Source organism: Xiphophorus maculatus, chromosome 18 (assembly GCF_002775205.1).
Source record: "Xiphophorus maculatus strain JP 163 A chromosome 18, X_maculatus-5.0-male, whole genome shotgun sequence".
In the NCBI taxonomy this organism is placed as follows: Eukaryota; Metazoa; Chordata; class Actinopteri; order Cyprinodontiformes; family Poeciliidae; genus Xiphophorus; species Xiphophorus maculatus.
In genome coordinates this window covers 8,328,736-8,353,726 of record NC_036460.1, presented here as the reverse complement: position 1 = coordinate 8,353,726, position 24,991 = coordinate 8,328,736, and the positions used below count along the sequence as shown (strand labels likewise).

The 24,991-nt window shown below is 37.8% G+C and overlaps 1 protein-coding gene across 1 annotated transcript in view; it reads left to right on the top strand.

Annotated features, from left to right (window-relative positions):
- The window catches only part of LOC102226984 (FRAS1-related extracellular matrix protein 2-like), a 60,452-nt gene extending 35,960 nt beyond the window's left edge, over positions 1-24,492 (top strand). Inside the window, exons 7-24 of the mRNA XM_005796870.2 lie at positions 6,810-6,959; positions 9,462-9,671; positions 9,755-9,952; positions 10,059-10,223; positions 10,460-10,642; positions 10,748-10,878; positions 10,967-11,122; positions 11,322-11,625; positions 11,767-11,898; positions 13,108-13,439; positions 16,493-16,685; positions 16,818-16,922; positions 17,146-17,273; positions 18,171-18,305; positions 18,484-18,610; positions 20,025-20,212; positions 20,303-20,449; positions 22,295-24,492. Of these exons, the coding sequence (XP_005796927.1) occupies positions 6,810-6,959; positions 9,462-9,671; positions 9,755-9,952; positions 10,059-10,223; positions 10,460-10,642; positions 10,748-10,878; positions 10,967-11,122; positions 11,322-11,625; positions 11,767-11,898; positions 13,108-13,439; positions 16,493-16,685; positions 16,818-16,922; positions 17,146-17,273; positions 18,171-18,305; positions 18,484-18,610; positions 20,025-20,212; positions 20,303-20,449; positions 22,295-22,798 (3,488 nt within the window). The 3' untranslated portion in view covers positions 22,799-24,492. The remainder of the gene's footprint in view (positions 1-6,809; positions 6,960-9,461; positions 9,672-9,754; positions 9,953-10,058; positions 10,224-10,459; positions 10,643-10,747; positions 10,879-10,966; positions 11,123-11,321; positions 11,626-11,766; positions 11,899-13,107; positions 13,440-16,492; positions 16,686-16,817; positions 16,923-17,145; positions 17,274-18,170; positions 18,306-18,483; positions 18,611-20,024; positions 20,213-20,302; positions 20,450-22,294) is intronic.
- The last annotated feature ends 499 nt before the right edge of the window (positions 24,493-24,991 follow it).

Here is a 24,991-nt window from a genome sequence, read left to right as displayed (position 1 = left end):
CAAATTAGCTTAAAGATTCCTGAAGAAACTTGATTGCTAACTTTTTTAAAGACCCTATGGCTTGGAGTGCTTTTTATTTCTTTCTTATCAGTAAAGACTAACTGATTTCTGTAAGTTATATGTTAACTACGAGACTTTCCGATTTTACTCCACTTTTGTTGAAATCTGTAATTTTCCAATAATGTTGATAAAACTTGTCAAAATCTGCAGCTTTCTTTAAAAACTTTCACAGTGAGGTTCTTATTTAGTCAATTCCGTTCTGTTTTATCCTTCCAATCTGCTTTGAAATGGAGGATGCTACGTGTTTAAAAAAGTTAGCAAATTGTTGTAGCCTCGAGTGTAACCAGAGACTGAGCTTGGGAGCTTTTCACCCGTACTACTCTGGAGTATTGACTGCAGCTGCTGAAAATGACTCCTTACAGCATGAAGTGTTTTTTTAAATGGCGTCCCTCTCCATTGAAACTATTAAATTTCAATTTCATGGTCTTTACTGATGGCTTTAACTGTGACAGTGTCAGTCATGGGTGTCTTTTTAGCTCCCATGTTTAAAGATGACACATTTCCTCCCAGAATGAAGAATCAGTGATGTTTGAAAATAAGTTAAACAGTTAAATAAACACAAAGGTGTGCTTTAGGCATTTCTCTGAAGCTGTAGAAGGCGGGCCAAATTTGCAGAGTCAGTCAGAGTATATGTGTGTTGTGGTTACTGTTATGACCAGTTATGACCTGTGCAGAAAAATGGCAAAGCATTTAAAACTATTAAAGAGTGGTGTAGAGAGTCCTACAAAAGTATTCATACTCCTTGAACTTTTTTTCCATGTTACAACGAGAACAGTGGAAAAATACAAACATTTCTTCAATCCTTTGTAAACAAAAATCCTAAAAGTGTGGTGTGTATGGATGTTTTGGTCCTCTGAGTCAGTATGTTGTGGAACCCTCTTTTTCTACGTCTGTCTCTACTGGTTTTGATCATGTTGAAAGCAAATCCTTTGCAAAGTCTTCTTTGAAATTTAGCTGAAATTCAGTCAGATTGGATAAACAGCAATTTAAAAATTTTCCTATCTTTTTTTTTTGCATAATTTTGCACTTCCATTCAGTATACTGCCTCTAGAAACAGTTCAGCATTAAAAAAACAAACAAAAAAAAACATCTAGGTAAGCAAGATGGGGGGCATTAACTAGCTCGCTCACTCTTTGGTTACCTAGCAACCACCTGTTGAGTAACGTGATGTTTTGCCACTGTGTCTCACATCTACTTAAAAATAAAAAGACAAAGGCATGTTGACCTCTCAAGTGCAACAGCTCAAGAGGACAATGTGGATAAAACAGGAAAGGTCACACCACCAGTTTGCCAGTATTTCAAATTTTAAAGCAAAAAATAATAAACATCATTAATTATTGATATTAATTGATTTGAAGCACTTATGGAAGATAGTGTTTGCACTGTGACAAACTCCAGAGCGTGTGAATACCATTGTTCAGCCAGAGTTCAAAACTAAATAGAGTCTGTGACCATACATTGTAGACTTACTATATTATTACTGCGTCCTTCTTTGCTTATGTCTGTTTCACTTTCCTAAGACGATCCAAATACATTGTAAATTGACCACAATCATATTCAGTTCAGTTCGTTGTTAGTTTTGACCTTGTCGAAGCTGTCCAGGGCGTGCTGCACATCTCAGTCAGTGTCAGCCAAGACAGTTCCAAAACTCCCACTGCCCCGAACATGGTGAGGTTGATATGGAAAATGAATTAATGTTGTCGAAACATGAAGAGTGAGGAGAAATAAGATCATGTCAACTCCTCGTGTCTCCCCAAAGGAGTTGATAATGAAAAAGGCTTGAGCACTGATGTTGAAGTAAACAGCTCTGAGGCAAGTGGAACAAAATTGATCTCCTGTCTAAAAGAGTAGAGAGGCAGCAAAAGATTCATTCCCGCTGTTAGTGCAGCTGTTCTGGCTACAGCCAAGGTTCTAATCCGCCCTCTAGACTCTAAGTACACATATGAGTCTAAAGCAAATGGGGGCATCACATCCTTCTTTGTCATCCCTCTTCTAGAATAGCATTCAAGTGCAGCACTTACATGTGCAGAAAGATTCTGTGGCCAGCCAAGCACCTGGCCAAGCCTAAGATGTCTATATGCTCAACGTCCCCAGGAGGCTTTTCAGCAGCTTTGCGAGGTTGTTGGCGCCAATATTTATTAAAAAAAATATATATACCAGCTACCAATTTAAGAAAAATGCTTTCAACAAGATTTTTTCATTTCCAGCAAGCAAACTAAGGCACCATTATGAAATTAGATGCAGGTCAATAATGTAAATTTTCCTAGCTTCACATACAGAGTCCTTGCCAGCCTCTAATAAAACCTGCAATGGGCAACAAAAGTGAAGCAAAGGTGAGACTTTGTTTTGTAACTTTACCTTCACTGTAAATTAAAGCGAGCTGTTCTGATAATCAGTTTTGAGGGAATGTAACATGGAGGTGAGGGGGTGTTTTCTGCATAACTAGAAAAATATATTATTTCATCTCCTGGATTCCAACTTATCTAGAGAATAAAATAATATTACCAACATGCTGGGTCAAAGATGAACATGCTGGTATATGTTTCATGTTTCAGCAGACTCTTCCCACAGTATTTTTGAACAGTTTGATATCTTGCATTGTTGAATTGAATTTAGGGTTCTCTGCTTAAAGATGAAGAAGTGTTATTATTAAACTTGATATTTATATGATAGCAAAAATATATTTTTTAAAATTCTGTAAGAAATTTGGGAACATTTCACACAAACAGCAAACTTTCACCACAGGGTTTTTGAACTTGACAGTTCTTTTATATTTCTATGCTGTTTTATCTTTTTTTTTTTTTTTTTACTTTGTTTTAAAGGGAAATATTTGTTAGAAACAATCTAGTAGAGAGAATACACTACCACATCTTCCCTCTTTCAATAAGATAACATTTTCTCTAATTTTGTGGTGCTTTGATCTAAGATTTTTGGGGTTTCAGTCCATTACCTACCTATATTTAAATATATGCTAATAGAAACTGTTCCCAATCCAAAGAGTTTTTACTTAAATATTTAATGTTGTTTTTCAAATGTGTCCTGGTGCTGTAAAAGCAGATATGAATAAACCACATAGGTTATACCGAGCTTCAGAAACGTAATCTTTAGCCCATATCTTCTGTTATATTTGCATCAATATGTATATTTATATCCATGTGAGCTGCAGCTCATGGTAACCGCAGTCTTTCTTTGTAATTTCTAAATATTCCTACCTTGTGTCAAACTCTACTGACAGACTTAGCAATACCAGATTCTTTATGTTGCATTCTCAGTTATTGTTACTGCTGCAGTCCAACATAACTACACTGCTATCAACATTTGCATAAACATCTGTCTTGTATTTTCACCTTTTTGTCACCAAACTATCCCAGCAGAAGAAGATGCTGAACAGCAATCTGTTCTCTCTGACAGCACGCGTTGGCAACAAGTCTCCTCTATGTTTAAACTTTAATCTTGCAAATCTAAAAGGCATATCTTTTGATATATTCGGAACATCAGTTTATCTAAATTTCATATTTCTCTGTATATTTTATTATTTAAGCATGCCACATTTTCTTGCAGAAAGCTTAAAACCTGTCTAGAAATGACCTCAAGCAGCTCAAGATCCTTTGGATCGCGTCTAGCTGATCTCATGTCCAACAATGACATCACAATGGGTTCTGATAGCGATAATCAAACTAGATTGGTTTTGTCTATATAATCTTTGCACCTTTTTCTAGTTTTTTTTTTCCATCTTTTTAACTATTTTTTTTTAACATTTTGTAAAACAATTTCTCTTCCCTGTTTCTAAAATGACAAAACTGGAAAATCCTGGTTGATAAATTGTGATTTTTTTTTCTACTAAAAGGTAAATCTTTTGGTAGATTTACAATCTGTCCAGGCTTTCTGTATTATTGCAGCCATCCTTACAACACCAGCTGTTTTCTCAGTCGCAGACAATAAGACAGCCAAATCCCTGTGATTTCCACCCCGTTTCTTTTGCCTGCTACGCGGTTGGAGAAACTTGTCGTTTCTTGCGGAGATAATTGCTGTTTGATATTGACTCCGCATCCGGGGGAAAATGTTTTGGTGGGTCGAAACTGTAAGACATGAGACTGCTTGTACAGGTGTATTTATAGCCATGTGTCAGTTGCCTGTATATTTGACTCTGGTTCTGGGGGTATGATTATAAACCATTTTAACGATGGGCGGCATGAATCAGGAGGGAAACTTCCAAACCCTGCCATCATAGCTCACCTGGACTCTTATTTGCTCACATACTAACAGATGTCTATAACACTTAACTGTAGAAAAGCTGTCTTTTGACAGACATTTTTTTTTTGGTGTTTGAAAATTCAGATGTTTATGCTTTTAGTCCCTACTGGAAATGGAAATGCACTTTTGCACTCTGTAGGCTTGGCTAGACTAGAGCGCGGTTGGCAGTCGAGCATTTACCTGAGCTTCAAATGAATCTTACCAATGGAGAAGCTACTTAGCGCTGTGGGAATTATATGCAAAGTTCAAGTGAAATTAAGCTACCAGGGGGAGTTTAACAATTTGCCAAGAGAAGTCTGTGTCTCTCTCCAAGTCTCATCTTTTCGTTTATGCTCACATGAATATAACATAAATTATTTTCCTGGCTCTTTAAATTTGCAGAATAAGTGGACTTGCATAGTAACTATCTGCGGCTGGTTTTTAAATTCAAGTAGGAACAAAAAATAAAAACGATATGAATGTGATGTTTAGCTACTTTAAATAACTAAAACAAAACATATAGTTAGTTTTGATTTGACTCTTCATTACTGGCATCCATGAAACCCTATAGCCTGTGAGCTTTGTGGTGTCAGAGGCTGCTGCTGAACTGAAAGATATGGCTGATGGTTTACCTTTCAGTTAATGGGCCTTGAGTCTTTGAGGGTTTTTTGTTTGTCTGGTGTGCAAACCTTATCTGATTACTGGACTAGTACAACTGTGCCTGAGTTCCTGGCTGCCAACCTCAGTCGTGTAGCTCTTATTACTCCTCCAGGTAGTGTGTGTGCAGGCTGCCAAAACCATCTTTGTTTGGTTTCTCTGTGGGGAGAAATCCTGGCAGCTGCAAGCCTCTTGATGCAGCATTTATTGTTCTGGCCATACTCTCATAACATATTAAAACATAAAAGTGTTCTGGCCTTTGCTTGCACTTAGGTTTAGTGCTTTTCTTAACCACGTGTTTGACTTCTCCAAGGGCTACAAAGTTACTACATTATTAGTTTCTTTTTCGCCCAAAGAACAAGTTTTTACTTCTAATGTCGAGATACTGTAGCTAGGTCAGATAGAATCAGATAACGTATATATCTCATCTGGATGTTGGGCTGGTTGCAGTATTGAGTCTGTCATCTATTACTATTTTATGTGTACTCTATGTCACACAACAGTGAGGTGGAAGTAAAAGAAATATCTGAAGAGTATGTCTTGTATCTTTATCTCCAAGTCTGTTCAGGTATCTTTGCTAACTTTACACAATTAGAGACTGAAATGTTCTGTTTTTCTTTGCAAAACAGCTCAAGCTCAGACAGATTAGATGTTGAGTTTCAACAAACCTTTTTTTATATATTTTCGACTGACTTCGAACCTTTTTAACACATGGATATTCTTTGATCTAAACTGCTTCATCGTAGGTCTGGCTCTATGGTAAAACTCAGTCTGAAGCCTTTTACAGCCCCTAACAGGTTTTCTTCCAGGTTTGTCTTGCATTTAGCTCAAAAGTTCCTTAAATTAATGTCTACAGCATGATGCGTTCACCACTATATTCACAAACAGGTTTCTTTGCATGAAGGGTTCAGGGTGACAGAAACAGAAACAATTTTAATTTCTTCTGAACAGAGCAATTTCCTCAGAGTAAATAAAAACCACCCTTTTCACAATTTTATATGTAAAAACAAATTTAAAATTATGCTTCATTTGTTATCTTCTACCACTCAGTCATGCACTACTTTGACTAGGTCTATCACATAAAATATATTTAAATATGTGGTTATAATGTAATACAATATGAAAAAGATGCAGGAATGCTTTGCAAGGAACCTTCAGCCATTGTTTATATCTATTGTGTAGAAATGCACTCTTTTGCTTGCTGAAATTGCTGCTTGATTGATTTCAACGTTTGGCTAGATTTGCTTGTCACTGGGAAAACTTTCCGAAACCAAACATCCCCGGGAGTCCAAGATCTTAACCAACTATTTCACAAACAGCATGACATATTGGACACCACTAAAAAAGGAGTGTGGTTCTCTAACAGTTAAAAATCACAGCGGGTGAGTTTGGCTGCAGTTGAAACTCAGTTTATAGAAAAGCTAATTGCAGTCAGACAGGCCTGGGCTGGCACTTGGAGCTTTACATCCCCCAGACCTCCTGTCAGGCCTCCTGTCTGCCTCTCAGACCCATCACTATCAAAGTTAGCAGCTCCAGCAGACTCATCCCAAAGAGAACAAGGGAGTCTATTTTGCCTCAAGGTTGCTTTTCGCCTATTAATCTTTGTTTCAACTCTAGAGATGCTTCAACATTGTGTCAGGAAGTTAGAAAGTACAATTACAGCGCTGCTAATTTGATGGAAGAGATCCTTCAGTTTTCCTGTAATTAGAGATAATGCATGTGTGTAGCTATTAAAGATTCAGCTGTGCAATTACATCAAAATTTAACAGTGTTTGTTTGAAGCATTTAATGGACGCCACACTCCTGTTTCCCTTTCCGTATGCAGTGCGTTTCACTCCTATCTCTTTTGTCATTCCTAGCTCCGGTTTTCTACTTTGGAAGCATGGAATACCACGTGGATGAGAGTGACGCCTTTGTGGAGGTGCAGGTGTGGAGGACAGGGTCTGATCTTTCCAAAGGAGGAACTGTAACAGTGCGCTCCAGAAGGACCGATCCGGTCTCAGCTGAGGGTATGTTCCTCTGTTAAAACCACAGATTCCCCCTGCACATGTTTACATTAATATACACCAGACTGAATAACAGGCTTAAGTTGCTGTCCCGCCACTCTTTGGTTATGTACACACAGCAGTCAAATGCGACCTAAATCTGCTTTGTTTGTCCAAATGCGACCTATATGCGGCTTTTTCTCCACAGTCTGAGCGACCCAATTCCAATCTTTTCACCAAAAAATTAAAAATAAAATCTGATTTGTGCCACTTCCATATGTGGTACTAATCCTGAAACTTATCAAATTGTGTTCAAAGTGTCTGCAGTCTGAATAGTCATGTGGTGTTCTATTATTTTATGTTATTGATACGAGAAATACATCCTAATTCTGATCCAGAAAAAGCTAGACACTGTAAATCAGGGCATCAACAATGACCGAAAGTTATGATTATGAAAATTCTGAACCTATGAAGGAAAATTGTGTCACATCACAGTCAGACTACTCCTGGTTCTGACTACACATCCATTTCCTTACTGAAATTGGAGTCAGTACAACTAAAGCAATCACTATTAGTTGTGTTTTCTTTTTATTATGTTCCTTGATGATCTTGTGACGATGCCGTCTGATCTCATTGCTGAATAAACTTATAAATCGATACCATAAACGGCTCAATCCATTATTACTTCCTTAAACAATGCGCTGCTGTGTGACGTTTACGTTCTGCTGTTGGGATTTAAACTGTTCACAGAGAATTTCTATTGCGGTCAGGTATAATTAGCAGTGTGAACGACCATGAAAAAAATAAAAAAAAGTCACATTTTAGCAAAAAATCGGAATTGAGCATCAAGACCTGCTGTGTAAACGTAGCCTTTGTCTTACTGAGCTCAACTACAAAAGAAGATTTTCACTCTGGATATGTAGAGTGGATGGCCTGGGGAATGTAAACATTTTTAGGATGTACAAATTGTTATGAATATAATGCAAGTCTGACTGCCAACTGAGTTTCAGGCGTGCATGCTGATCGCGCTGCATATTGCCACACACTTTGGAGGATGGGACTGATTGCTGTTTCCCCAAGTCTTCCCTGCAGCTTCTATTATCTCTGACCCCCAGGCGGTTATCCTCTTAACAGCTGTTCTTCTACCTGTGCAGCAGCTTTGAAAAGGACCTAGCATCTAATCATATGCGATAGAATGAAAATCCAAGACCACATATAGCTGGGTTATAAATACGTGAAAAATGGCCTGCAGGCAGAGATTGAGCTTTCAGTACAAAAGGCTCTTTAGAAAATGCAAAAAGAAGAATCTGTCTGTAGTTGGAGAGCTGTCCAGTCCCTGACAATGCTGTTTTATTTATTAAATAAACTCACATATCCATCAAATGCTCATAACTGTCATCTGTGTGACAAAATATTTTGCCACAGGGTTGACAGTATACTTTATTTGCCTAGTATACCCTTTTCATCTTCTTCAGTAAGTGACATTCACAAACCAGTTGGGATGTATTTCAAATCTACAGTACTGTCAAAATAAGATCAAGTATTGCCTCTATGGCTCTTTTTAGTTGTCCGTCTTTAAAGCACTAGTGTCTGGTTCCAGTCCTCGAGGAACCTGACACAAGTGCCTGAAGTTTTTAAATGTTTCTGTCTGTTAACACACACCTGAATCACATTTACAGGACTATTCAGGTGTGTTTAACTTGGGACACAAAAAGAGACAGGGATTGAGATTTTGCATAGTGATGTTTTTATAACTTATATCTCCCCTACATATAGTAGAAAATTAATGTGTTTGTAAAAAAAATTAAGAAATCTTAACTCATTTATTTAATTTTTCCAATAAAAAGTCAATACAATGTGACATTTGTCTAATATAGGTATAAAAAAAGGGAACTATGAATGATAATAAGATTTGCAGAAAAAAAAACTTTTTAAAAAGTTCCTCTTTAAATGATATTTGAAAAATTGATATAGCTGAGTCATAAGTGGAAGTGGAGACAGGGATCACATACAAATCCAATATTGAGTGCACTATTTCCAAATGTATGTGCGCAGTGCATACAAACTTTGTTCCCAAACAACATTCAAAACAGATTTGTAAAAAGAGAAAGCTCATACAACCTAAAAGGAACTAAGATTTTGAAAAAAAAAAAAAAAAGAGGTTTAGGACGGAAAGATGCATTTCAATTAAAGACATTATTAAACAATCTCAACAGTGAGCTAAAACAATCTAAATCTGCTTTTGAAAATCATTTTGATGAAGCAATACGGCATTGAATAACCTGATGTTTTGTTGTGTGGTTTTTTTTGTGTATTGTATGAAATATGTCTAATAGTCATCTATAGTAAGTTGAAATGCTAATTTCCTTTTATGCGAATAGTGGGCAGATATTAGAAGTTTATACGTCTTTCTGCTCCTTTTCATTCGTGTTTAGTTTAGTTGTTACATGAAATATTTATACTTATTATTGATTGAATGAAAAATGAAAAATGATATTTGAAAGATCTATATCGTGTGGTGTGCAGCTGGCGTGGATTATGTGGGGATCAGCCGGAATCTGGATTTTGCTCCGGGCGTCACCATGCAAACATTTCGCGTGACCATCCTGGATGATCTTGGTCAGCCGGTCCTGGAAGGTCCAGAAAAATTTGAGCTGGTGCTGCGAATGCCGATGAACGGAATCCTCGGCGAGCCGAGCAAAACGTCCATCATCATCAATGACTCCATCTCTGACTGTGAGTTAAAACTCTTTGTTAAAAGTTAGTCCAATGATTTTGAAAGTGTTTGTGACTTCAAGATCAAATTATTTTTGATTCAGTGCCCAAAGTGCAGTTCCGGCATGCTGTGCATGTGGGGAGTGAAAGCTCAGGACAAATCTCAGCTATGGTGTACCGCAGTGGCGACATCAGCTACAAGTCAACAGTCCGCTGTTACAGCAGGCAGGGGACAGCCCAGGTGATGATGGACTTTAATGAAAGGCCAAACACAGATGCATCCATCATTACCTTCCTACCAGGTGGTGTTGCAGAACTTGACATGTGTCTCCTTTTTTAGCTCTATATGTACTGATGTAAAGATATGTCAGGCTGGGTTTCAGTTTTACACTGTGATTTATTTTGCAGGAGAGATTGAAAAACCTTGTCTACTTGTGCTGGTTGATGACACGGAACACGAGGAGGAGGAAGAGCTTCGTCTAGTCTTGGGGAGTCCCAAGAGCGAATCTCCGTTTGGAGCATCTATTGGAAAGCAAAATGAAACTCTCATTAAAATTAAAGATGATGCAGACAGTAAGAATATTTTGCTAACATATTATATAAAAATGCCTACAGTGATGCACGCTGTAGCCCAAATTAAAGAAATTACATGTAGAACTTTAGTAGTCATATTAAATATTCAAAATTAAATAATTAAATTAAATCAGGACTTTTATGTTTTCGGATTTGCAGTGCTGGTGACATATTATGAGTCTCACTAATGGTGACTATAACGCAGCATTTGATTTCACAGTAACGTCTTTTCACAGGATCTGTTATTAGTTTTGAAGAAACCAAATTCAGTGTGAACGAACCAAAGAAAAAAGGTCAAGTCTCGGTGGTAAAGATCTCAGTGTTGCGTGTCGGAGACACCTCTAAGGTCTCTGTTGTTCGAGTGCACACCAAAGACGGATCTGCTACCTCAGGGGAGGACTACCATCCAATATCTGAGGGTAAATATTACTCTCAGCCTCTTTTATCAGACTGCCAAGTTAGATCTGCTGAAAATACTTCTCAAACTTTCTCGTTGGTGTGTGTGTGTGGTTTTTTTTCTGCAGAAATTGTGTTCAGACAGGGAGACACAGAGCATCATGTGGAGGTGGAGGTTTTATATGATGGTGTCAGAGAAATGAGGGAGGCCTTCACAGTCCATCTTAAGCCTGACGAGAATATGGTGGCAGAAACAAAGGTCATACTTTAACCTTTTTATTATTATCACATGAAAAGTAACATTTTGTTTTCTTGTAAAACACATTTTCTTGTTGGTCAATCAACAGATGAGCAAAGCCATCATCTATATTGAAGAGAGCAACAGCATGGCAGATGTGACGTTTCCCTCCATTCCCGTAGTGATTTCTCTGTTTAATTATGATGACAACGAACAAAACAAACCCTCCCTGCCTGTGGCTGGATACCCTGTCATTTGTGTCACTGTATGTCCTAAACCAATTCCAACGTTTGCTTTTCTTTTACAGTGTCAACTGATTTTTAATTTTGTCTTATAGTTACTGAAGAAAATGTTTATATGCTTTGAGTTGAATTGTAAATTCAGTACCTGCCTTAACAAAATGAATTTGCCTTGGAAACAAATGTTTCTGCTTTTCTCTTATACTCCTCTTTTTCCTCTTCCAGGCCTGTAACCCCAAGTATCCAGACTACCACAAAACAGGGTCTATCTGTGTGAGCGAGAGCATCAACAACACCTTAACTCGCTATCGCTGGCTTGTTAGCGCCCCCACCGGCCCAGATGGTGTCACTAGCCCAATGAGGGAGGTAGACTTTGACACTTTCTTCACTTCCTCCAAACTCATAACTCTGGACTCAGTCTATTTCCAGGCTGGCTCCAGGGTCCAATGCGCTGCCAGGGCTGTGAACTCTAACGGGGATGAAGGACTAGAACAAACTAGCTCCATAGTGTCAATCAGTACAGATGAGGGTGAGCATTTCTTATTAACACTTTTAAAAGATATAGCAATATGAAAAGGTTCTGGTGTGTTGTGTATTTATTATTCTTCTACCAGCCTTTTTTGGGTAAGGATCCACAAATGTTTGTTTTTCATTTGTTGCACATTTTCAGGAATGTGTCAGCCTCGTGCTGTAGGCACGGTTGGGGCTGAGCCATTTTCTGCCAGGCTGCGGTACAGCGGAGCAGAGGAAACAGACCATCCAAACCTCATCAAATTAACTGTCACCATGCCTCACATTGATGGTAAGAGAAAAAGGTTTAGAATGTTTTTAAGTGCCTGGAAGGCAGGGTATTCTCTGGGAGTCCAGCTGTGTGTGATTTAAACTTAGTATCAATACATCTAATCTGTAAAGGCATCAAAGGTTTGTTTGAGAAGATTAGTGAACAAACATCATCAGAAAAGCAAAGAACACACCAGACAAGTCAGGGATAAAGTGGTGGAGATGTTTAAAAGAGGATTGAGTTATAAACATTATCCCGTGCTTTGAGGATCTCATTGAAGTCTGTTCAAAAATAGAACCATTTCAGAAAAGCTACGAGAGAAACAGGCAAAAGCTCCAAGGTAATTCTGAAATCTGAGCAAAGCCCTTGCTGAAAGGAATGTTGAGAAGTTTTATTTGCACTTTTCCACAAGCCGTGTTAGAAGAGTAATGATTTTAAATTTTTGAATTACATACAAAACGCAATGTATAATAGAAAACAAACACTGCACATCATCCTCCACACACCATTCCTACATGGTGACGGCAGCATCATGTTCTAATAATGCTTTTCTTTGGTTGGGATGGGGGTGCTTGTCAGAGTTGATGGGATGAAACTAAAATACAGGATGCTTCTAGAAGAAACCCTGTTTCTGCAAAAGACTTGAATCTGGGCTAGATGTTCACTTTTCAGCAGGATAAAGATATAACCACATGGCCAAAGTTAGATGGGAGTTATCTAGATTAAAGCATTTTTATGTGCCAAAATGAACCAGACAGAATACAGACCTAAATCACATAGGGAATTTGTGAAGGGACTTGAGAAGTTATACTTGCACTAATATTGAGACTGTTGCTATGATGTGCCACTTGATCTATATATAAAACTTAAGAAATTGCTTTGGGTTTATTTCAAATGTAAAGGAGACGGAAAAGAAAGGGGTAAAATTAGGGAAGTTTTAAAGGGAAAGAATGTGATAAGAGAGATGAGATGAGAGAGAGCGGATGAGAAAGAAGCATTGAGAAAGAGAGGGGATGAGAAAGAAGCATTGGAAGAATCCCAGTCAACACCCTACAAGTCTGCTTCTACACTTGCAGAAAGAGAGAAAAAACAGGACCAAGACACTATGGCAAAAAACAGCATGCATAAGTAATAACAATTATAACATCACTGAATGTAGAATGCAGAATATTTATGCAGTGCTTTAGACACTACAGCATGGTATTACCCCCTGTTTGTATCCTCCAACAGGAATGTTGCCGGTTGTATCCACCAGACCCCTTTCTAATTTTGAGCTGACACTGAGCCCCGATGGGACGCGTGTCGGCCACCATCGCTGCTCCAATTTGTTGGACTACACTGAGGTCAAGACCAACTACGGCTTTTTAACCGAAGCCACCAAGAATCCAGAGATTATTGGACAGACAGCGCCTTACCAATACAGCACTTCTCTGAGGGGATCCAGCACTCTACGGTTCTACAGAAACCTCAACTTGGAGGCTTGTTTGTGGGAATTCACCAGCTACTATGACATGTCCGAGCTTCTCAGTGACTGTGGAGGCACCATCGGGACTGATGGACAGGTAGACACTACTGCTTTTGAGCTTCCGCTCACCTTTGAACTCTTATTTTGTCTCTAAAAATTAGGAGCTTCAACTCAATTCAAGATAGCCTTTCCATCTCTTGGGGATAGGATTGTGGCCTCTAGGAGTTATTGATTGAAATTTATGATCTTATTAAAACTGGCCTCTTTGATTGCCACTCAACCACCCAGTAATTCTAAACTGAGAACAAGCATGTGTGGAAGCCAATAATTGCTTGTAGGTTTGTCCCCGCTAGTAATGTCTAACCCAGCACCTGCTCCCCTTTGTTCCCGGTAGAACAAGTTATTTGTCTTGTGAAAGTGGCAGTAAATGGCCAACAGTCTCATAAAAATAAAAATTCATCGTTTTTGCCACATGCACAGAGTGCTCGTTGCAGCAGCAGATGTTTTACACAGCACAAGAGGGTCGAAATCTCCCATCTTCCCCTGGCCTTCTGGCACACATGCCTCTCAGCCTTCAACATTTGCATTCACCTTGGAAACTTGCTCTTAGATCACATTGAGTTAATTAAGGCAGAGAGTTGATAAAAGAGGTCCATAAGAATTCAGAGGGCACCTCATGGTAAAAAACTTCCACTGCAATCCCCTCTGAGCATCAGTAATTTAACCCTGAAGCGCTGTGCCACTATATCCTGTATTTCTGTGCCTGTTGGGCTCCACCAGTTTGTCGATTTTTCCAGTGTAATGTGAGATTTTCACTTTACATAGCTTCAGGTTTGTTTTAATAACAAAGCATCGCCTCGGTGATAAGGACCTTTTTCAACAAGTGGAAATGAGTTGCCTGTAACCTCATAATTTGAATGTGAATGCGGCATTTGGGAACTTGTCTCGACAGGTAACTAGTCGGCTGCCTTGCAAAAGTATTTTTGCACATTAAGCCTTTCCATATTTCCTCTACAATCACAAATGTCAATGAGTCTTTGAGGGTTTTAGTACATAATTGTGACGTGAATAGAAAATGACACAGGTTTAAGTGAAAATCTTAGAAGTGTGAAGTGTGTTTGAATGAAACCATTTGAGTCAACACCATGTAAAGCCACATTTTTCTGCAGATACAATTACAAATCATTTGGGGTGTGACATGTAAATGCTTTTTCTTCTTGTAGAGGGAGGGATTTTTCCCCATTTTTTTCAAGTTTAGTCAGATTAGAGCATGTGTCTAAACAGGCCAGTTTTTCCCACAGATTTCTGTCTTGCCATAGATTCCCAATTTAAATCTGGACCTATTCTGGGCAATTCTAACTCATTATCTCAATATATCCATGCTTTTGTAACTCCAGCTAGCCATTTTCGTTTTCTTTTCTTCCAGGATTGTCACCTTCTTCCATGTTTTTGCTGTGTATCATTCATGACTTGCAACAAACTGCAATTAGGACTTCTTATGGCTTTGCTTTTATGTTTATTTTATTTAGCTTATTCTTCTATTGACAGATTTTTCTAGCTTAGCTCTGGATTTCTGCAGCTTCTCATTGAGTCTCTTGCCTGCTTCTCTGATTCTCTGCTTCCTCTTTGCCAGAGTTGTCACTTTAGGTGGAGTTAGATGTTTTGTTAGGTTTGCAGTTGTGGAAAAGTCTTCCTTATTTTGGATGTTGGATTGAATATCACTCAGTGATATGCAGTTGTTGAGCTGCATTTTATTTAGCGGTTAAATGCAAAAGGAAACATTACTTTATTTTAATTAAATACTTAGCAGTTGTTAATACAATACATAAAGAGGCATAAAGGATGAGTGCTTTTGCAAACACTGCAAGAATAAAATCTTTCCAAGTATTTTTGGTCTAGTTGTTAGTGCAAATATCTTAGTACACTTAAAGGAAAACAAAATTAACTTACAAGTAATTTTTCAGCAAGATATAGGAGCTTGTTTTAAGTCAATAATTCCTTAATATTGATCAAAAAGTACTGGTTCCATTGGAAGATTATTTCACTTATAAAAGGAGAAAATATCATGTAACAAGTGAAATAATAGTACTAGAAATAATCTAGTACTTTTTTGATCAGTATTATATCTTGCTGAAAAATTATTTGTAACTTAATTTTGTCTTTTTTGTTCCAAGTGTATTAACATATTTGCACTAGAAACTAAACCAAACATGGTTCGTAAGATTATGTGTTTTTGCAGTGTAGGTAAATTATATACCTGACTTCTGCCACAAGCAGCATGTTGAGTGCCTTTTCTTGGCTGATTGAGAAAAGACATATTAATATTTAGGCCAAGGATGATTTATTAGATGAACTGTGTGCTTTTGTTCATCCTCCTGGGTTTTTTCAAAGACAGAACTACAGATATATGCATAGAATGAAGGTCCACCAGTACAGACTCAGGATATACATGACAGGATGAGTAGAAAAGAAAACAGCCTTTTCTTGCCAGTGCCCTGTGACCCAAGTTCTCCCCTAAGTGGGCCGGCAGGCTGATTGGAGACAGCTTAGTAGAGGCTCGCTTTAGTGTCATGTCACAGTGCAGGGCTTAGTGCCCAGCTTAACAAGACCGCAGGAATCTATTAAAACCCAGCAGGTTGTGTCAGAAGGCCATTCAGCAAATCATTCGGCTGAGCTCTAAATGCCCAAAGGCGTAGGCACGTCTCCACATGAACACAAAGCTAGTGCAGGCAGGTACCTCTCACAGGTCAGAGGAAAGTGCAGATACCAAAGAGCACTCCCTCCGAGGACTTTGACCATTTTAGGACAGCTCTTTTTAGAGAACGAAACATTCAGTACAGCTGCCATGAGGCATTTGTGGAGATAGAAAATGCAGAATTAACTCTGTGAAGGCACAGCTAAGCGATTCATACACAGAATGCACTAAATATTTCAACTATAGATCAGTAAGAGAAAACTTTTATTGCCATAAGGCATACTAAATGGTCTTTAAACTTCCCTAAAGTATTGTTGTTTGACTTTATCTGTTGCTTTTGTGCAACAGAACATTGATCGGACAATAGCGATATGTGGTTCTATAGTTGGTGTATTGCATGCATAACGAGTACGCCATTAGCAATAGAACTCACAATTATGCTGTTTTCACCACAGGTGCTGAATCTCATCCAATCCTTTGTGACCCTCCGAGTCCCACTGCATGTGTCCTACGTCTTCCATTCTCCTGTGGGAGCAGGAGGCTGGCAGCACTTTGACTTGCAGTCAGAGCTAAGGCTCACGTTTGTGTACGACACTGCCATCTTGTGGCGGGATGGCATTGGGAGTCCACCAGAGGCTGAACTGCAAGGCAAGTTTGGGAAAGGGGTTGGAGTTGTTAATATTTGATGTTAAAAAGTTTAATGTGTGCCAAGTTTGTTGAGAAGGATGTTTAAAATGTATGTAGTTAATAAATAATAGCAGTCTTTCACCATCTCCGCAGGTGCCCTCTACCCAACTAGCATGCGTATAAACGGCCTGGGGCAACTAGTAGTTAACTTCCGCACTGAGGCTCGATTCAGAGGCCTGTTTGTGCTTGCACATCTAGGTACAGTATCTATGATTAAATGTACCTTAATATGATAACTGATTTGACATAATATGTCATTTTGAATAAAAATTATAACTAGATATTTATTTAAAAGAAATGTAAAACTTAATGTGAAGTTTTGATACCTTTAACTGACAGTCCAGTCCCTTTGTTTGACAAATGTTTATATCCAGCTACTCTAATATTTGTACTGATGTATGTTATGTATGTTTTCCCACAGCTTCACCTCTGACCTCAATGGTCATGTGTGCAGAACACCCTGGTTTAACGTTCAACCTCAGCCTTGTTAGGAGTGAGCCAACCTACAGTCAGCCCATTCAACAGTGGACATTCATCTCTGATTTTGCTGTAAGTAAAAGTTTTGTTACTGGGGAAACGGTAAGAGAATCTTCTTTTTTTTTTTCTTGTTTTTGTTATAATAATGATTCCTGGCATCTTATACTGTCGTGAAGGCTGTTCATTTCCCCGAAGATGGTATCATATTTATGAGGAAAAGGCATTTGTAGGTCGAGAAGCAAGCTTTATTTTGTGGGTTGTGGCCATAAAAAATTGTACATATTCATCTTTGACATTTTTAAACAGCTTTTGGCACAGGCATCACCCTCACTGGAATAACAGAACTAGTCATTGGAGAATTCCCAAGATGAGATGCTGGAGTGGCAATCCTATATCATCAAACCTGTCAGAGCAGGGTTTGTCAGAGACAACTTCCAAAATTTAGGATGGAAGAGGACAAAATGTTCTGCCTGCAGTCATCGCCACAACCCTAATGTGTTCTCACCCAATCTGAGAACACATTGGGTGGTGAGTGTCCAATGCAGCCATATTGGATGACTTGTGACAATTGACGACTGAGGAATGGAACACAATCCTCCAGCACTGGGCTGCCCACAATTGGTTGTGTACATTTGTCTCACTTTTGAGGTCCATTTTGTTAAATGAATAAGCTGCTAAATTGCCAGATTGTTTTGTTTCTTCAGACTCCAACCATCCAAACCAAGAAACCGCAACCAAAAAAACAGTCAAAAGCAGAATATGTTGTTTGGCAAGTGTATTTGGCAAGTTTTTCATGGGCAAATAGAAATACTCAGCTCTGCTTCCCAGCCCACAAAGGCATTTTACTTACAAATTTATTCAATTTACAGGGAAAATATCAACCTGTCAGTCATAGCAAATGCACATATCCTAATTTTTTAAGGTTTTCATCTGTTTCAACTTTTTTTAACATGGTTTCTCCTACTTCAGGTGCGTGACTACTCTGGTTTGTACACAGTAAAGCTGATTCCCTGTACTTCCCCTCCGAGCTTAGAGTACACCCTTCCTCCTGTCTGCAGTCCTAGAGAGCCCCTCAACTTTGATTTGGATATCCGCTTTCAGCAGGTACATTCACCTTAATGAATTTCAATTTTAGGATTTAGCATTTTGGAAAAACAATTTTTTAGAGCGTTTTAAAGATAAACATACTCTGTATTGCCCATACAATCCCTAATTTTGATTTTCCTTGTTTTCAGATCTATTTATTTATATTACCTGTGCTGAATCTTCTGTGTGATTCTAGGTTAGCGATCCAGTGGCTGCTGAATTCAGCTTAAACACGCAGATGATCCTGTTGTCCAAACGGACACTCTGGCTGTCAGATGGCTCCATGGGCTTCGGACAGGAGAGTGATACGGCTTTCTCACAGGGTAAAGTGTTACAAAAATCCCTGTAGCAGAAGTTTTATTTCAATATGTTTTAACAGGGCATTTTTGATTGCTCAACACTGTGGGTTTTCTTCATTGAACTTACTAAAAACAAAAATGTCATATTTCATAAAACATTTTTGTAGATTTAGCAGATCTGTATCCCATTATTTTCTGACTTAGTAAGAAGAAAATTAAAAGGAAAGGAGGCCATATGAACTGTCTTTTTGACTTATTTGCTCTTCCTGAGAAAGGAAATTAAAAAAACTGAAGATCTTATTCCAAGTTTGAAATTTAATCCAGTTCTGGAATAACTTTAAATAGAATCAGTGTGTTTTTTTCCCCTCAAGATTGAGTTTTATTCTATTTACTTAAGGTTCAGGTCTCTCTGTTCCTTACAAAGTCCAAAGTCCTGTTTTGTTGACATGCACAGGTCTTTTCTTATTTCATACCCATGTACAGTGCCTGTAAAAAACTATTCACCCTTTGGATGTTTTACTCGTCCTGTCTGTCGCTTTTACAAATCAAATATAATCAACACAATTTGGCTTTTTTGACAAAAAAAAAAAAAACTTAAATGTTGAAATAAAAACTGATTTCTGCAATGATTCCAGTAATGACAAATAAAAAGATTTTACATGAAATACATGACTAGATAAATATTAATCTCCTTTTAGTAATATTACAGGGATCTTCAGCTAAAGGCCTTGTGGGCCACTGCCTCTGCTTCAAAACACCTTTGTCAAATAATGAAGTTATCAGCAGGTTTCTGGAGAGTTTGACTGCACACTGACAAGGTAACTCAGCCGTTTGATTCAGGTGTGTTGTCCAAGGGACACATCTACAAGTTGCAGGACACTGGCCCTTGAGGACTGGAGCTGAAGACCCCTGATTTAGCAGCCGCAACTTTGGCTGCAGTCATAGTATGCAGTCTGTGTGAACAGGTCTCAATCAGCCTGGACAATGCAATTTCACTCCATTCTTTTTGTTTTGCGTGTGGATCTGCTGTGAACAGCCCTTTTCAAATTTTGCCACAAATTCTCTATCAGACTGAGGTCTGGGCTTTGACTGCTATCAAAAATAGAATATTCTGATTCTGATTTTAAAAATGTGCATATATTTTTGTGCATTAAGAAAACAACAAACTATCTGCAATATATGAAAATAAAACTGTTCAAACAACAGAGATGTGCTAATACCAGCAGAAATTGTATTTAAAGTGACCATAACTGTGAAAACACCAGGAGGTATATAAACACTTTTTTAGTTCATTGGAAAAATAACCAAAATCTATTTCTTTATTTTAAAATTAGTTTTTGTTGTCAAAAAGCTTGAACAGTCCATTAAAACATAAAATTTCCCACCATTCTTTAGAATAAATAAGACTAATTTTTTTTTTGTTTGTTTGTTTGTTTAGGGGATACAATTTATGGGAGAGTGATGGTGGATCCAGTTCAGAACTTGGGCGACTCCTTTATTTGCAACATAGAGAAAGTGTTCCTGTGCACTGGTGCTGATGGCTACGTCCCAAAATACAACCCGGGCAACTTTGAGTTTGGTTGCCTGGCTGATGCTCCGTCCCTGCTGTACAGGTTCAAGATTATTGTGAGTAAAAGATAACAAGCCCCCATGTCAAGATGTGTGCTGTGTGGCCATTGGTACCTTGGTGTTCATTTAATGAATTTGTCTCTAAAGGACAAGGCCCAGCCAGAGACCCAGGCCCATTCCTTTGGCAATGTTGCCTTTAATGCTTTCCTGGCAGTGGATGACCCTGGTGCTTTGGTTCTGGTCAGACAGTCTGGGGCAGATGGTTTCAGAATGGATTCTGCAGCTCTCTTTCAGGTCAGTGTTCATCCTTTAAAAAAAATCCTGCGAGTATTTTATCAGCATTTTATTTGGTTGCCTAATTCAGCCTTACAATTTCCAGTAAAACTGGTATAATCACAACATTTCCCCTGTCTAAGAACTAATCCGTAAAGAATAAAAATAGATAAGAGTCACACAAAGTGATTATAAGATATTTTTTTCCCATACATTTTTCTTTTAACAAGCTGTAAGAAAAGAAAAAAGATTCACTGTTTCCACTTAAAAAATTCCAGCAAGTATATAATTCTGGCTTCTAATGGCCTTGAACAGCACAGTCAAGTATGACTCAAAGTTTCAGCCTTTCATCATGTCTACATTGCTTCTTCTTCTAGCCACCGAGTCGGTTTTTCTTGGCTTATTAGGAGGAAAAAGGATCATTTGGTTCACAGTTGGAAGGTGTTCTGCAACAGCCTGAATGCTTCTCTGCTATAACTTAACTGCACAATTTATGGACTCTGTTCATGTGAAAATCACATCATATTGTTTATATTAACTAGATAAATGGCAAATTAAATATATATATTTGCAGAAGTCTTCAGTAATGCAGGAGAGTTCAGTGGGTTCTTCTGTAACAATTTTCATAGGTAAATGTCAAACCCTATAATAAGGCGAGACAAGGAAACATTTGTTTCTATAGCAACGTTGATATACAAGGGCTTTACAAAAAATTGCAAATACTGTTGAAAACATTAAAAAACATTATAATACGCTATATTGTGAGCTAGGGGGAGCATATTGAACAGACTGCAGCCTTGAGAAACCCCACTTGCAATATCTACTAACTAATATTTTTATTCAAAACCTCATGAATTTACATTCCACTAACTTTATTTAATAGCATTAGAAGAGTTTAATTTCAGGAATAACAGCATTTCATTAAAAAAAAAAAAAGAATTAGGACAGATATTTTGGTTTGAGGTGAGCATATGGTGCTCTTAATCTTTCCCTTTTATTTAGTGTTGTAGCATCTTGGTGCTTTATTGTGAATATTTTGTACTAATGGGACAAACATGTGACAATATGTTCACAGAAAGAAAACATGTTGAAAGTTAAGTGCTTAAGAAAAGTTAAATATTTTCAAAATTGAAAATAGATTTCTTTTTATGCCTGTTTAGGTTTTTGAGAAGTTGGGCCAGAAAGTTACTCATGTATGTCAGAAGCCAAAATGCAGTCAGGAATTTGAGCAGAGCATAGTGAAGATTCAGTTACAGCTTGCAGAACTTGCACAAAGAGAAGAGGACACGGAGTGCAGGCTTAGTAACAGGAACAACCAAGAAAGAACAGCAAAAAAAAAGTAAGCTTATATACAGTGGTGACAGTGGAGAATGACATTGACTGCAGGTGTGCTTATCAGGGGATTAGAAACAGCTGTGCAAATTTCTATAATTGCTCAGACTTATTTTTGCTGTGTTTTTTTTTTTTTTTGCTGTGTAAATAAACTGTGTAAGTGTAAATAAAAATGTGCACATTGAATTTATGACAGTTTCTATAAAATGAATGGATCGACTTATAGTTTGATACTTGCTAGGAGTTTATTATTTTTCTTTTGCAATGGACTGAGATGTTTATTTTTCTAATGCTATGCTGAGATATTTAGTAAAGGAGTTATGTACAAACTTGATACTTTTTGGAGTCAGACTCAAGACGTTTTCCACAAATTGTATCTAAAATATGTATTTTAATGCCCATAAGGGGGTGCTGCAACAATATTTTGTATGAGAAATGCTTTTTAAGTGTAATTGTTTAAACCTATTCATGTAGACCCATAAATGAATGACAAATTGAAGACTTTTTATAAGTCCCTTATTTTGCTTTTGTCAGGTGGCTGCAGGGAGAGAGTGGTACATTCATACAATCTACACAGTCCGTTCCCGGGACAATGCGAATCGGGGGATAGGGAAGAGAAGCTTGGAATATCACGCGATCAGCCAGCACTCGGATCGTCTGCCTACGGGTCACCATCGCACCAGAAGGTCTTCCAGCAATGAGCCTGACGTAGTTGATGAGATTGGCGTGGAAAACAACCGTGGTACCAACATCTTGCACATCTCACTGGACCTTAGCAGCCAGCAGAAGACGAGTCCAGAGAAGGAGATCTTCACCAAAGGAATCATCCCCCATGAACTCAACCAGAGAGACAGTGATGATAGACTTGTGTTAATCATTGGGATCTTTGTTGGATTGCTCCTCACTGTGCTTCTCATTATTGTAGTGGTCTTACTGGTGCGGTCTAAGCAGGAGAAGAAAGAAGTACCCAGGAACTCCACCAGTACAGAACCCATGATTACTCAAAACCTCAGCAACAGTGACAGTTCTGAGGTCTAACATGCCAATGATTGACGGATGTAGTTCATTTTTGTTTTGAAAGTGCCTCACAGTTAGCTTAAAAATAAGTTAAGATTTCACATGAAGCAACACAAACAAAAGCTTTGATATTATTCAAAAAATGACTTGAAATATTTCTTCACTTCCAAAGACAGGGAGTGGACCGAGCACTAAGGTAGGTGATGGACATAATTAGTCGCTGTCTCAAAGTACTTGTCAAATTGTCAGCACTCACTTGCTATTATTGATTGGCAATAAAGCCAATTGATCCAAAAAAGGTATTTCGTTTCCAAAGGTGCTACAGGAGATCCCCCCTTATGTTGAATGGCTTTGGCTGTTTTGCTGAGGAGGTCAACAGAAGTTGAATATTACACAGACATTATTGTAAAAAGACTTTGTAGACACTGGCTTGCTTACACTGAAAAAAAGAAATCTTTTATCAAGAAAGAGTTGTCTTTAGATTCAGAGTGTGCCTAAGACGTTCCCAAGACTTTGAGATTTTATGATGTAAAGTGTTTCTTCAGCGTTATCAGCAAAACATACATTTAAATTAAACAAAACCTTTTAATGGACATTTCTGTGTTCATGTGTCTGCATGCTTTTAAGTTTTGTATTTTAAGCACTCTAACCACTTATTTGACTTTGTGAAAAAACCGTGTCTGATCTGCTGTATTTTCCACCACCTGTCGTCACACTGTATATCCCAGTATTTATCCATAGTTAACTGTTTGCATTCCCTTGATATTTTGCTGTTGAAACACTGTTTTAAAACAAATCTGGATTTATGGTTAATATATGGCACTAAATCAAAAAAGAGCATTTCTTTTGGTATTACAGCAGATTTTAAGACAGCTGGTCTGGAGTGTATATCTTATATGAATGGATCAAATCAACGTTTTTAAAGAGGAACCATTTTACACACTTGAAAGAACTTGTACACACTTCGTTTGTGTTGACTGGTGATTGTGTTTTCTAGCGATTACTGTGACACTAAATTTTTGTGTCAGCTGTGCTGTTTAGTTATTTTGTTATATTTCACACAAAGGGAGTTAAATGTTTTCCTACAATCACTGTTATTCACCTTAAAATATGATTTGCTACTATTAAATATGTTAAGTTATTTTCATTGCATTATGTCTAGGCATGAATCATTCATGCCTTTTATTCTCTTCCCTTTGAGAATATTAAATATTAATGTGCCCTGTTTTCATTGAAACACAGTTTACTGAGTTGAAACTTTATCTTTGTTCTTCCTCATATCGAGGCACCTGACTGCCACAAAGCCGATTTTCCCTACATCCTGTTTAAACGCTGACTTCATTATATATTTTATAAATGTTCCAGCATTTGCAGTTTATTTTGAGATTAAAAACAGTTCTATGCAACATTTAGTCTAATGCGTTTACTAAATGTCACTGTCAAGCCTTTTTTCATAGTATTGTTTCACAATCAGTTTGCAACCTTACATTTAACTGTATCTGTGTCTTGTTTTTAACATGTGCTTTGAGTGCGTTCAGAGAGTTATATGTATTTATGTATATACATGTCCTGTATTTTACATTTAAATGTACTACTTGGAAGTTTTGGGAATGGTTGTTTTAAAAAAAAAAGGCATACTGTATTTGCTGTAAGAATTTGTAACATAGACCTGAAGTTCAACATGGTCTGCAAATAAAATAATTTTCCAAGAAAAATCTTTGAAATTTATGGGTTGCAATTATAGTAAAATATGGGCATGCTTGAGAAATTCTGCAAAGTCATCCAGTAGGGTGGAGGGAATAGAATAGAGAAACAGCAGTTATCAAACCAGTAATTAAAAGAACTTGAATATTATTGAAAAAGGTTGTGTTTCAACAGTTTTAACAATGACCAACCGCTTTCACATCTTTTAGTCCGGTTTCCGTGCTCACCACAGTACCGAGACTGCCCTCGTCAAAGTGTTTCAATGACATTAACATAAATAGACTGTGGAAGAACCACAGTGTTGGTTCTGTTGGACCTCAGCAAAGCATTTGACAGGCTTGACCATGACATTATTGAAGTGACTGGAGAGCTGAGCCAGACTCTCTGGTACAGTACTCAACTGGTTTTAATCTCACCCAAGCAACAGGAATTCCTTTGTGTGGCTTACAGAAAATAACACAAAATTATAAACTCATTCAAAAAAAGGTTATGACCGATATAATAGAAAAG